This window comes from Sardina pilchardus, chromosome 3 (genome assembly GCF_963854185.1).
Source record: "Sardina pilchardus chromosome 3, fSarPil1.1, whole genome shotgun sequence".
Classification (NCBI taxonomy): domain Eukaryota; kingdom Metazoa; phylum Chordata; class Actinopteri; order Clupeiformes; family Clupeidae; genus Sardina; species Sardina pilchardus.
Genome location: NC_084996.1, coordinates 10,652,104 through 10,663,755, shown reverse-complemented (window position 1 = coordinate 10,663,755; position 11,652 = coordinate 10,652,104). Strand labels below are relative to the sequence as shown.

At 43.9% G+C, this 11,652-nt stretch overlaps 2 protein-coding genes across 3 annotated transcripts; both read left to right on the top strand.

Moving 5' to 3' along the window:
• The first annotated feature begins 253 nt into the window (after window positions 1–253).
• On the top strand, window positions 254–2,060 carry ccndx (cyclin Dx). The gene is made up of 4 exons (XM_062531746.1): window positions 254–484; window positions 946–1,161; window positions 1,358–1,678; window positions 1,905–2,060. The coding sequence occupies exons 1-4, from the start codon at window positions 254–256 to the stop codon at window positions 2,058–2,060; spliced, it is 924 nt and encodes a 307-aa protein (XP_062387730.1).
• A 706-nt stretch (window positions 2,061–2,766) lies between these two features.
• On the top strand, window positions 2,767–10,989 carry nucb1 (nucleobindin 1). Of its 2 annotated transcripts, none has more exons than XM_062531744.1 (13): window positions 2,767–2,912; window positions 3,531–3,660; window positions 3,765–3,872; window positions 4,099–4,231; window positions 4,327–4,430; window positions 4,717–4,902; window positions 5,092–5,182; window positions 5,294–5,352; window positions 5,514–5,606; window positions 5,748–5,837; window positions 6,004–6,177; window positions 6,646–6,769; window positions 9,382–10,989. In XM_062531744.1, the coding sequence occupies exons 2-13, from the start codon at window positions 3,535–3,537 to the stop codon at window positions 9,468–9,470; spliced, it is 1,377 nt and encodes a 458-aa protein (XP_062387728.1). In that variant the 5' UTR covers window positions 2,767–2,912; window positions 3,531–3,534; the 3' UTR covers window positions 9,471–10,989. The 2 variants fall into 2 exon arrangements, with proteins under 2 accessions (XP_062387728.1, XP_062387727.1); XM_062531743.1 differs by having other exon boundaries at window positions 2,767–2,916.
• The last annotated feature ends 663 nt before the right edge of the window (window positions 10,990–11,652 follow it).

Below are 11,652 nucleotides of genomic sequence, written 5' to 3'. Positions count from 1 at the left end.
CCCACACATGCACACACATACACATACACATAACTTGTTCACTTACTCAAACACTTACTTAACACCATACACTCTCTGGACAACAACATCCAGAACATCAACTAATTCAAGTCTCCTGTCAGGCATTTTTGGGCTTTTCTTACCTGACCAACACCAGCGAGGACCTTACCAACTCACCCACACTGAACACACTTCTTTGAACTGGGACTTATAACTTTTTTCTGACTCACCAAGCGGCGGCGGAGGCGGCAGCATGTCAGTGTCACTGTGGTGCCCCGAGGAAGAGCAGACTCCGGTGGAGCAGACTCCGGCGGAGCAGACTCCAGCCGTCCTGCGGGCCCCATGGGACCCCCACGCCTCGGGCCAGAGGGTGATCCAGAGGCTGCTGCAGGCGGAGACCAGGTACCTGCCCTCGGCCCTCTACACCGCACTCATCCAGAGAGAGCCTGAGCGCAGAGAGGAGCTCACCAAGTGGGCCATGGAGGTAAGGGCAGCTCTGTTTATTATTTTATGGAATGATATATTATCAGACACACACACACACACACACACACACACATACAAACACATACATACACACACACACACACACACACACACACACACACACACACACACACACACACACACACACACACACACACACACATATACTTATATATGACTCTCAAAAGATTTCCAGTGTTGTTCGGTGTTGATCTTTTTCTCTCTCTAACTTTGATTTGTTGACTCTTCGAGTCACTCAAAGGACTCATACTTCAGTGACATGCACTGATTTGTTGCTTAAATTGTTTTGCTTTGGACTAACCCCAGTTGTGTACAGGCAAGTTTACAGTATAGTGAAATATACACTGTAGATTCATAACTTGGATCCTCTGACCTCCATTCTCCATCTTGGATTGAAATTGACCTTTTGTCCCTCCTCATCTCTCATCCTCATGGCAGGTGTGCTGTGAGTGTGGCTGTGATGAGGCCGTGTTCCCTCTCTCCGTCTCTCTACTGGACCGCTTCCTGTCCGCCTCCTTGGCCCTGCCCGTCTCACCCTTCTGCCTGACGGCCACCTGCGTGCTGCTGGCCTCCAAGCTGACCGAGAGCGACACGGTCACAGCCGACGCACTCTGTGCCTCTGCTGAGTACGACTTCATGCCCTCGCACCTGCGGGTAAGTGGCTGCTTACTAATGGAGTGCTCTCTCTCTCTCTCTCTCTCTCTCTCTCTCTCTCTCTCTCTCTCTCTTCTCTCACTCACTCACTCACTCACTCACTCAATCACACACACACACACACACACACACACACACACATATCTAAGTATTTGTTGGGAATACTGGTGGTCATGTAAACTTCTGTTTACCACAGGAGATGGAACGCATTGTCCTGGCAACACTTCGGTGGGACGTCGCCGCGGTAACCCCTCAGGACTTCATGCCACACTTCCTCTCCTCACTTGGCGAGCAGAGAGATGGGGCCCCGGACTCTGGGGTCTTTCTGACCACACTGCGGCGCCACAGCGACACACTGGTGGCCATGTGTGTGTGTGACTCCCGCTTCCTGGGAAGCCCTCCCTCACTGGTGGCCGCGGCTGCTGTGAACTCTGCCCTCAGAGGTCTGACCACAGAGAGTCCAGAGCAGCTTGGTTACATGGCCGCCACACTAGCTGCACTTTGTCAGACTGACTTGGTAAGTATAGCTTCAAGTAGCCTAATTGTCTATTTGTCACAGATCATTAAAGGTAGTAAAAAAAAAGCATAGCTATTACATACTGCATAGCCTATCATCACTCATCTATGGGATAGATGTGTTGCATGGAGCAGGGATATCAAATTAAACATGCACACAGACAAACAAGCAACGAAATGGGTAGAACAAGCATTTGCCTTACCACTTACCTCTCCTTACGATACAGGCAGTATTGCAGTACTACAGTGATGTGATAGAGGGCGCTCTCCAAGAGCGCCTGCGAAACCGTGGCCGTCGGGGGGAGACAAAAGGTGAAGCGGAGGAAGAGGTCGAGGACGAAAGAGCAGGCACCCCGACAGACGTGCGAGAGATCGATTTTTAATCCGGGAAGACTCATCAGCAGCATAATAATATGCGTATCAATCTCTACGTCCACATCTTTAATGATCAGTGAAACTGATGTAAATTTGAATGAACGTCACATTTGAACCGCTTGCCTCAATGTTGACTTGTCCTGTTATAATTGTTATTTATGTGCTTATAATTTATTCCATTTTATTCGTTTGAGTGTTTTCTTGGTGCCATATTTATTATTTCTCTTGCACTGCCTACCTGTGTTGATTTATTTGTGTTTACATTGTAATATTTAATTGTTTATCACTCCTTATTTATTATTTAAACATGTATTTATTCGTTGTTGTTTTAAAATGCGCAAATATATTTATTTTATTCATTCATGATAACAAATTGTGTGTTTGATGTAAAGTAATCTATTTTTCCTAAATAAAATGTTTATAATTGAAGAAGTGTTCATTCCTTGAACGGCGCTATGAAGAAGATGGTAGCCTACACATAATCAAGCACATATCAGCCTGTCATCAAAGAAGGGATTAGGATAGCCCTGGCCTGTAGCTTTTTAGCTGTTCGATTTTTGGAAGGTTATACATTTAGTTAGATTTAGAAGTAAAACAATTATTTCATCATCACATCTCATCGCCCAAGTTTTTTATCCAGTGGCTTTTATTATGAAAACGTTTTTATGGCCGTCGCGCACTGAATACGTCAACAGGAGGCGCAAGTAAGTTGTGTTGTTGGAACCTCAGTGGATGGAAGGTATCGTGTGAGACAGAGGCATACGTACATTCCTAGATTTACGGACTTGTTTTATTTTGACGTTGTAATCAGTAGCCTATTCCTTTAAATATCACGGGCGACACAACAGGATCATCACACAGTAAGTAAGTAATGATGGTATGACGCATTTTCAACATGATCGCTGGGGTTCAAATTGCCACCCCCTCAAATGTCATTTTGATAGTCACGGGGAATTGCTCAGAGCCTGCCACTTGTCATCTGCTTCTCAGTTCCTGTGTGTGTCAATCGCTTTCAGAGGCAAGAGGCCGTCCCTGGTTGTAGCATCGGTTTGATATTAAATGGGTATTGGGGTTGCCAGTTAACTTGTTGACTGAAACATAACCGGTCTTTTGTTTGCTTTAAGACTCATAGAGTCACAGCCCCTAACAGGATGCTTCCGTCATTAAATAAGCTACCGTTAGGCTATTAAGGCAGATTTAAGGCAAGCAAAGATGCATCCAAGGCTTGTCAAGTGAATTTCTAACAACTAAAAACTGAGTAATAATCATTATAATTATTATGACCGTACTGACTGAAGAAAGAATAGCACATTTATAGGAGTAGGCTATTAGAATGTGGTGGAGGTCCTGTAGGATTTGGTTATGGTATGGTTATGGTAAGTAGTACACCATAAAGGCCTAATTATTAGTCTAATTATTGTTTGTTCTAATGGTAGGTTGTTTGTTTAATGTCTTCATGTTGGCACTTGTTTGTAAAGGAGGATGATGGCTCCTCACTGGCTGCTGTTGCTGTCCCTCTCGCTGGGGGTGATGGCGGTGCCCATTGACCGCAACCCTAAACAGCAGGAGGTCCATCCCCCTAAGGAGGAGATACCAGAGGAGAACGCGGTAGGTGGCTCTTGACCTCATACCACACCACGTGTACCGTCAGCACGCTGATGTGTTTGTGGTGGCACACATGTTATGAACGACTGATCTCTTCATTTGTACAGGATACGGGGCTGTATTATGACCGGTATCTGAGGGAGGTCATTGAGGTGTTGGAGACAGATCCTCACTTCAGAGAGAAACTGCAGACAGCCAACACGGAAGACATTAAAGTATGTCCTCTCCAGCCTTCCCTACCCCCATCTTGACCCATTTTATATCATTCTTCTGATTCTTATGATTCTTATGATTCTTCTCATTTTATAAACGTTGTCCTTGCTTCTTGCTTCTTGTTTCTTTGTCACACTAGAAATGCTTGTTCATTTTGTTCAGGTTTTATTCTAGCCTGTGTGTGTTACCCTTCGCTCACTCTTTGATGGTCTTTTTTGAAACTGCCAGAGTGGTCGTCTGAGCAAAGAACTGGACCTGGTGGGCCACCATGTAAGGACCAGGCTGGATGAACTGAAGAGGCAGGAAGTGTCCCGTCTAAGAATGCTGCTTAAAGCCAAAATGGACAGCACCAACACACAGAGTATGTGCCTGCTGTCTGTCTGGGTGTGGGTGTGTACAGTAGAATGAAAATCCTCATAAAGGGATTAATTGGTTTTCTGACCTTGTCTCTGTCAGGTGTGCAAATGGATCACGCATCACTTCTAAAACAGTTTGAACACTTGGACCCTCACAACCAGAATACATTTGAGGCCAAAGACCTGGAGCTTCTCATTGCTACGGTATGCAAAGCAGGTTTTAACAGCTACTCATTTCTTTGAAGAGCAAGTTGTTTTGGATGATTATGATTCCAGATTGTAGTGCCAGTGGTATCATTCAATTGCACTACTGAGCATTGTGATGAGGATCATCCCTAGCATCCTATCTCCTAACTAGTTACTGTGCTACAAATAAGTGATGGCCATCTACACATGTTTTGGAATTTAATTTAGTTGAAATGAAATGAATAACCTCTAGGTCTTTAGCAAACACATCTCTCGCTTATATTGAATTTTGTCCGTCTGGCAGGCCACCAAGGACCTGGAGAACTACGACGCAGAGCGCCACGAGGAATTCAAACGCTACGAGATGCTGAAGGAGCATGAGAGGAGGGAGTACCTGAAGGGCTTGGACCAGGAGAAGAGGGAGAAGGAGGAGAAGAGGCTGGAGGAGATGAAGGAGAAACACAGACAGCACCCCAAAGTCAACGCCCCGGTACGACTGGGACAAAAACGATTTTACATCAATGCTTATACCGAAGACGTGAACGAGAAATATGACCTCTTTACTTGTGTAAACATTGCTTTGTTTAGTTTAGTTTCTATTTGTTTTCTTTTGCCCTTCCTTTGTTCTGTTCATTTGTACTCCACCTCATGTTTGCTGACTTTCATCCCCCTCCTTCAGGGTAGCGTTGCTCAATTGCGGGAAGTATGGGAGGAAACGGACGGTCTGGATCCACAAGAGTTTAATCCCAAGACCTTCTTCAAACTGCACGGTGCGTTTCTCTCCTGTTCCACACTCATAAAGACCTCATCAGTCACATTTCCTAAACTTCCTTGTCACCTTGAGGTTGGCTGAGTATCTGTTTCTATTCCTCCCTGATCAGACACCAATGGAGATGGCCTGTTGGATGAGCAAGAGCTTGAGGCTCTCTTCACCAAAGAGGTAAGCGAGGATCTAGTCTTCAGTCCAACTGTTTTTCAGGTTCTCTTCAAGTCTCTGAACTTGTTGTAGTCATTATTACGTGCAGTATGAGTTGAGTATCCCCACTTATTTTACCTTTATTAATATACATGGTGTGCTTACACTTTGTGTGTCTTTTTCAGCTGGAGAAGGTGTATGACCCAAAGAATGAGGAGGATGACATGATGGAGATGGAGGAGGAGAGGCTGCGAATGAGAGAGCATGTGATGAAAAATGTAAAGAAAAAAGTCTCTGACACACACACGCACATAGTACACACTCATCTCTCTCTTACATCTACACACACAACCAGACACACACGTTTTGCCGGCCCTGAATCAGTCTTCTCCATCGTTTCATGCTGTGTTCCATAACAGGTGGACCTCGATCACGACCGTGTGGTCAGTCTCGAGGAGTTTCTCAAGTCGACAGAGAAGAAGGAATTTAGCAACCCAAAGGAGTGGGAGGTGAGGAAGCAGTCAGGATGGCGTCTTCATCTTTGCTAATTTTGTGGTTGATTACTTTTAAAATACTGTGTATTTAAACAAAGACTTAAACACACCAAAACAGAAATGGCCTCTACCCCCCCTTCCTTCTTCCCTGACCGCCCCTGCTTGTGTTTGTGTCCATCAGACGCTGGACGACACCAAGCCCGTGTACACCGAGGAGGAGCTCCTGCGCTTTGAGACCGAGCTCCGGGACAAGGAGGCGGAGCTGGGCAGGAAGGCCGAGAGTCTGAGGCAGGAGCAGGAGCTGCTGAAGGAGAGGGGCAAAGCGCTGGAGGCCCAGAAGAGGGAGTACCAGCAGGTAGTGTAGCCATATTAAACAGCGGGGATGAACCGTCTCCTGAACTCTACAAGAACACTATTTGCTGTATACAGACGTTGTATGTTTCCATTTTGTATTTGTGTGTGATTGATCAACTACTCTGTAAGAAGTCTGTTATATAATGATGTTTTGCAAATAGGTTTCTTCTATAGCGTAATGTGATCATAACAACACAGTGAGTGAGATCTCTTAAAGCATGGTTTCATTTGCTGTTGCCATGGAGACACGTAAGGATACAGTTGCCTCTCCTGTCCTCGTTATAGAGATTCTAATAATGGCAGCTGTGTGTGAATGCCACACTGTGCGCGACTCCCACCATGTTAAAGTGTAAGCACACATCAAACAGAGTCTGTTAAGAACTGGCTTGCAGTCTTAAAACTTTAGGATGCATGTTTGTTTATTTTTATATATATATATATATATATATATATACATTTCTGTTTACAGGCCGTTAAGGAAATGGCACAGAGACAGAAACAGCAGCAGGAAACGAAGGAGCAACCCCCGTCGGGACCTAACGGGGAGCTACAGTTTCAGCAGGGATTAAAGAACCTCCAGCAGGATGAGCCAGGTGAGGACTGACGGGGAACCAGTATAGACTAGAGTGGGTGGAGAGGTTGGTCCTGGACCTCCAGAGCAGAGCTGGGTTCCAATGGACTCCATCAACCAATCATGCTGTTGTAGACAGAGGCCTTAACAACAGTAGGGTCATGCCCAGGAAGCAGACATGCTGATAAAATGTGTCTGTCCTATAAAAATGTCCAAATATATATATACAGTGCCTATAGAAAGTCATCATACCCTTTTGAAATAGTTACTTTTTTTGTCTTACAGCCTGAAATCAAAACCCATTTTAAAAAAAATCTTTTCCAGTTTCATTTACAAATTTAGCTGTACAACATCAAAATAATGAAAAAAAAGTCAACAGTTCTGAAAATTAATAAAAAATTAAAAACTAGAATAACAGGGTTGGAAAAGTCATCATACCCCTGACTTAATACTTTGTAAAGCTTCCTTTTGCTTTCATTACAGCCATCAATCTGTTTGGATATGTCTCTATTATAGCTTTGCACACCTAGATAGGGGAATATTTGCCCAATTTTCCGTGCAGAAATGTTAAAATTTAGTCAAATTCTGTAGGGAATGGCGATGGACTGCTCTCTTCAAGTCAATCCACAGATTTTCTATAGGATTTAAGTCAGGGCTCTGACTTTGCCACTCAAGGATATTCACCATCCTATCCTTAAGCCACTGCTTTGTTCTTTTGGCAGTATGTTTAGTATTATTGTCGTGTTGGAAGGCGAATGACCTCCCCATCCTCAGCTGTCTAGGAGAGGGACGCAGGTTTTCCTTAAGAATTTGGGTGTACTTGGCAGCATCCATTTTCCCTTCTATCCTGACCAATTGCCCAGTTCCCGCTGAAAAGAAACATCCCCACAACATAATGTTGCCCCCACCATGCTTCACACTAGGTATGGTGTGTTTTGGGTGGTGTACTGTGTTGGTTTTCGCCAAACATTGCGCTTGGAGTTCAGTGCAAAAACACATCTGGAATATTCTGCTACCATGTGGAAAAAGCTTTTATGGTCAGATGAGACTAAGATCGAACTTTTTGGAGACTAAGATTGAAGTTTTTGGACTGAGCTCCAGGCGCTAACCAAACACAGTATACACACCCAAACACACCCAAAACACACCATACCTACTGTGAAGCATGGTGGGGGCAACATTATGTTTTGGGGATGTTTCTTTTCAGCGGGGACTGGGCAATTGGTCAGGATAGAAGGGAAAATGGATGCTTCCAAGTACACCTAAATTCTTGAGGAAAACCTGCGTCCCTCTCCTAGACAGCTGAGGATGGGGAGGTCATTCGCCTTCCAACACGACAATAATACTAAACATACTGCCAAAAGAACAAAGCAGTGGCTTAAGGATAGGATGGTGAATATCCTTGAGTGGCAAAGTCAGAGCCCTGACTTAAATCCTATAGAAAATCTGTGGATTGACTTGAAGAGAGCAGTCCATCGCCATTCCCTACAGAATTTGACTAAATTTTAACATTTCTGCACGGAAAACTGGGCAAATATTCCCCTATCTAGGTGTGCAAAGCTATAATAGAGACATATCCAAACAGATTGATGGCTGTAATGAAAGCAAAAGGAAGCTTTACAAAGTATTAAGTCAGGGGTATGATGACTTTTCCAACCCTGTTATTCTAGTTTTTAATTTTTTATTAATTTTCAGAACTGTTGACTTTTTTTTCATTATTTTGATGTTGTACAGCTAAATTTGTAAATGAAACTGGAAAAGATTTTTTTTAAAATGGGTTTTGATTTCAGGCTGTAAGACAAAAAAAGTAACTATTTCAAAAGGGTATGATGACTTTCTATAGGCACTGTATATACTGTGGACACCTCACATGTTTCCCATGGATCATGGCATTTCTGGAATATCATGGAATTTTGATGAAGTTTGAGGATTTTTTGAGGCGAAGTCATGGAATATCAGGAAATGTTGTTGTAGCAGTTTACAGAATTGGTGTATATCTGGTTATTAGATTTAGGCCTACTGCTTGTTTGAGTGGTGATGGTTAGCCTTTTTTCCAAAGCCCATTTATTTATATACCTCTCTGAAATCTTATCTCATCATACTGTAGGTGAAGGAAATTCCGTGTTTTTGTCAGGGAAAAGTAATGGAATTTTACACTTGACGGAGTAAGAACCCTCAAGTATTGGCTCAACATTAATGAAGTACTGTGTTTGCAGACAAAATACTGATTGATGTCATGTAGGTAAAAAAATATATTGAAAATGTGTTTATAATACACTCAGTGCCACTCTTCTTTTGCACTTTGTTCCCATACTATATAATACTATGTGTGTGTGCATATATGTAGGAAAAAAATATGAAACATTGGAAATGAGCAAAAATCTTACAGGCCTTTGTTTTGGCACCTGAACAATATGTGGACACATTTGGAGCAAATCTGAGACGGTGCAGCAGCCACTCTCCTCCTGTATTCTGTCTGATTTCACACAAAATGACCCAAATAATTTCTCTGTCGTTGACTTTTGATATGCTTGCTCCAGTCGTATCAGGAACATGCAGGCTGTGTGTATGGTATTTCTTTCTACACTGGAGGCATAAAATGTCATTATTTGTCTGTGTTTTTTTTTTCCCCAGTTGGGAAAGTACCTGTCGAGAACGAACCAGAGGTCCATAACAACCTCCAAGCCGAGCCGCCACAGAACCTTCCGCAGCACACGTCTTAACGCCGCGCCGAATCCGAGTCAGAATTCGAATCCGCTCCTTACTGCACATCCTGTCTCTCCACAAGAGGGCCCAGCACACTGTCCTAACGCCCCACCTCCTCAGCCTCCCTCTCCCCACACCAAGCCTCCTATTCGGTTCTGCTGCTTTCCACACGCGTCACATGATCTCCAACAGGTTGTTGCTGCTCATGCTTGACCCATAATGCACCTGTTACATAAAACATAGAGCTCCCTGCACACATTTTGGGTGCGGTCTTGCCTGCATTTGTTTTTGGGTGAGATATTCAGATGGCTTCTCCTTCGTCATACCTCAACACAGTGTCTTATGAGTGTCAGCATACGCATGACATAACAGCTTACAGTGTGTGTGTGCGTGTGTTGTTGGATGCCCCCCCCCCTCCCCCCACATACCATACCATCTTCTGTTCCTCTTGCTGTCGGTTAGCATAGGCTACTTTGGCCTTATGGTCTGCATGATGTAGCACTACCTGCACATTCCCCGAAAGGCTTTTGTGGGCAAACGGTGTCTCTTTACTGACTGCTGTGAGTAGAGTGGCTTGCGCTGTTTGCAGTTTAATCACAATGTCCTTGAGATTAATGTCCTTTGCTATGATTTCAAATTGTCGTGTTGAATGTACTGTAAAGGCATTTTTTTTTTTTTAAATCATAAACTGTGTGTGAGAGTGAGAGTGTGAGTGTGTGGAGGTTTAAGATTTACGTTTAGTTAAGTGACTTAAGCATGTGATTTTGTGAACATGCTTCTTTTTTAGTTGTGTGCCTGTTTTGATTTGTAGTGAACTGTGCCTGTATGCAAAGGAGTGAACTAATTTATGGAGACTTTTAAAACAATCAGGAGATGTGGCGATAGGTTTGAACTAGCCAACCAGGTGAAATTACTAAATAAAAACTGCCTTCAGCAATAAAACAAATAAATGTGTTGTCAGTCTGACCCACATATGGTCTGGTGTCATGTAAACAATTGACTGTTGAGAAATTATTCTTTAACAGGCGGGCGAGGATCAGTCAAAATCTGACGCCACGTTCAAACCCGGGTTCTGTTCGTTTTTGTATTACCCAGAAGGCTTCCTGTGGGATTTGAAATTCTTGTGAATGTGTTTGAGCTTGCAGTGCTAGATCCAAGCAGTGTTTTCCTCATGGGAAATATTCACTATCCGTTTGAAGCCCAACCAACAGGATTTGAGCCTGGTATTGTTCAGCCTATCACCCATTTGTCTTGATGATTTCATTAGGGTTTTTTCCCCCTGTACTGTTTATTTGCCAGAGTATTTTTCATTGTCATGAATCCAAGCGTACGGTAAACAGTGAAATGTCAATGGCATTAAGGTTGTGAGACAGTTGGCACAAGACAAATGCCATTTTCTTTAAGCCTGTGATTTTCGCTGTGCTAACATCCAGATGTACAGTATGACAAGTGGTAGCAGTGCTTTTTAAATCCACCTCAATGGAGAGTTCATATCCTGTGGTCTATTTGTAAAGTATAATAAAGGTCTCTGATGGGACACAATGTGGCGTGGTCTGGTGCTTATTCATTTCTAGGTGAAAGTGTGAGCAAGCACACCTGCTTGTGTTTGGCGAGTACCACACTGCCTGCCTTGACTTGCCTATATGCACGTGTGAGTCTACACGTTGTCCTGTGCACTGTGCGCATACCTCTCCTCACCACTGCAGGACGACCTTTGACCCCATCTGCTCAAAGGGTATGTACTTGGAATGTTCTGGACTATCAATCCCATGTGTGCTTTTTGAAATAATTGACTTTTCTGTCAATGCCTTGCATCCTGGGCGCAGCCGCCTTCTTTTGCGTTGTCTGTTCTCCTTTTTTTGTGGCAATGGAAGGCCATCTGTGCCGTATAGTGAGCAGTTGCTCACGCTTGTTCTCATGATGCACATTCCTCCGGCACATTCCAGTGCATTTGATTGACTCATTCTCCCTGACCCTCGAAACCCCTGTGACTCCACCTCTGAGGGTGTCAGCCCAGCTGTCACCTGTCAGTCTCTCTCTAGTGATGCTGACACTGTGTGTGTGTGTGTGTGTGTGTGTGTGTGTGTGTGTGTGTGTGTGTGTGTGTGTGTGTGTGTGTGTGTGTGTGTGTGTGTATACAGGTTTCTTCTCATCAGTTTGCTGCAATTTTGAACCACCACCACCACCACGATGATACAC

Coding starts and splice junctions, on each gene's coding strand:
- ccndx (XM_062531746.1), top strand. CDS start 254: ATGTCAGTGTCACTGTGGTGCCCCGAGGAAGAGCAGACTCCGGTGGAG. Junction 485..945: donor TCACCAAGTGGGCCATGGAG/GTAAGGGCAGCT, acceptor TCCTCATGGCAG/GTGTGCTGTGAGTGTGGCTG. Junction 1,679..1,904: donor CACTTTGTCAGACTGACTTG/GTAAGTATAGCT, acceptor CTTACGATACAG/GCAGTATTGCAGTACTACAG.
- nucb1 (XM_062531744.1), top strand. CDS start 3,535: ATGATGGCTCCTCACTGGCTGCTGTTGCTGTCCCTCTCGCTGGGGGTG. Junction 5,183..5,293: donor GACCTTCTTCAAACTGCACG/GTGCGTTTCTCT, acceptor CTCCCTGATCAG/ACACCAATGGAGATGGCCTG. Junction 5,353..5,513: donor AGGCTCTCTTCACCAAAGAG/GTAAGCGAGGAT, acceptor TGTCTTTTTCAG/CTGGAGAAGGTGTATGACCC.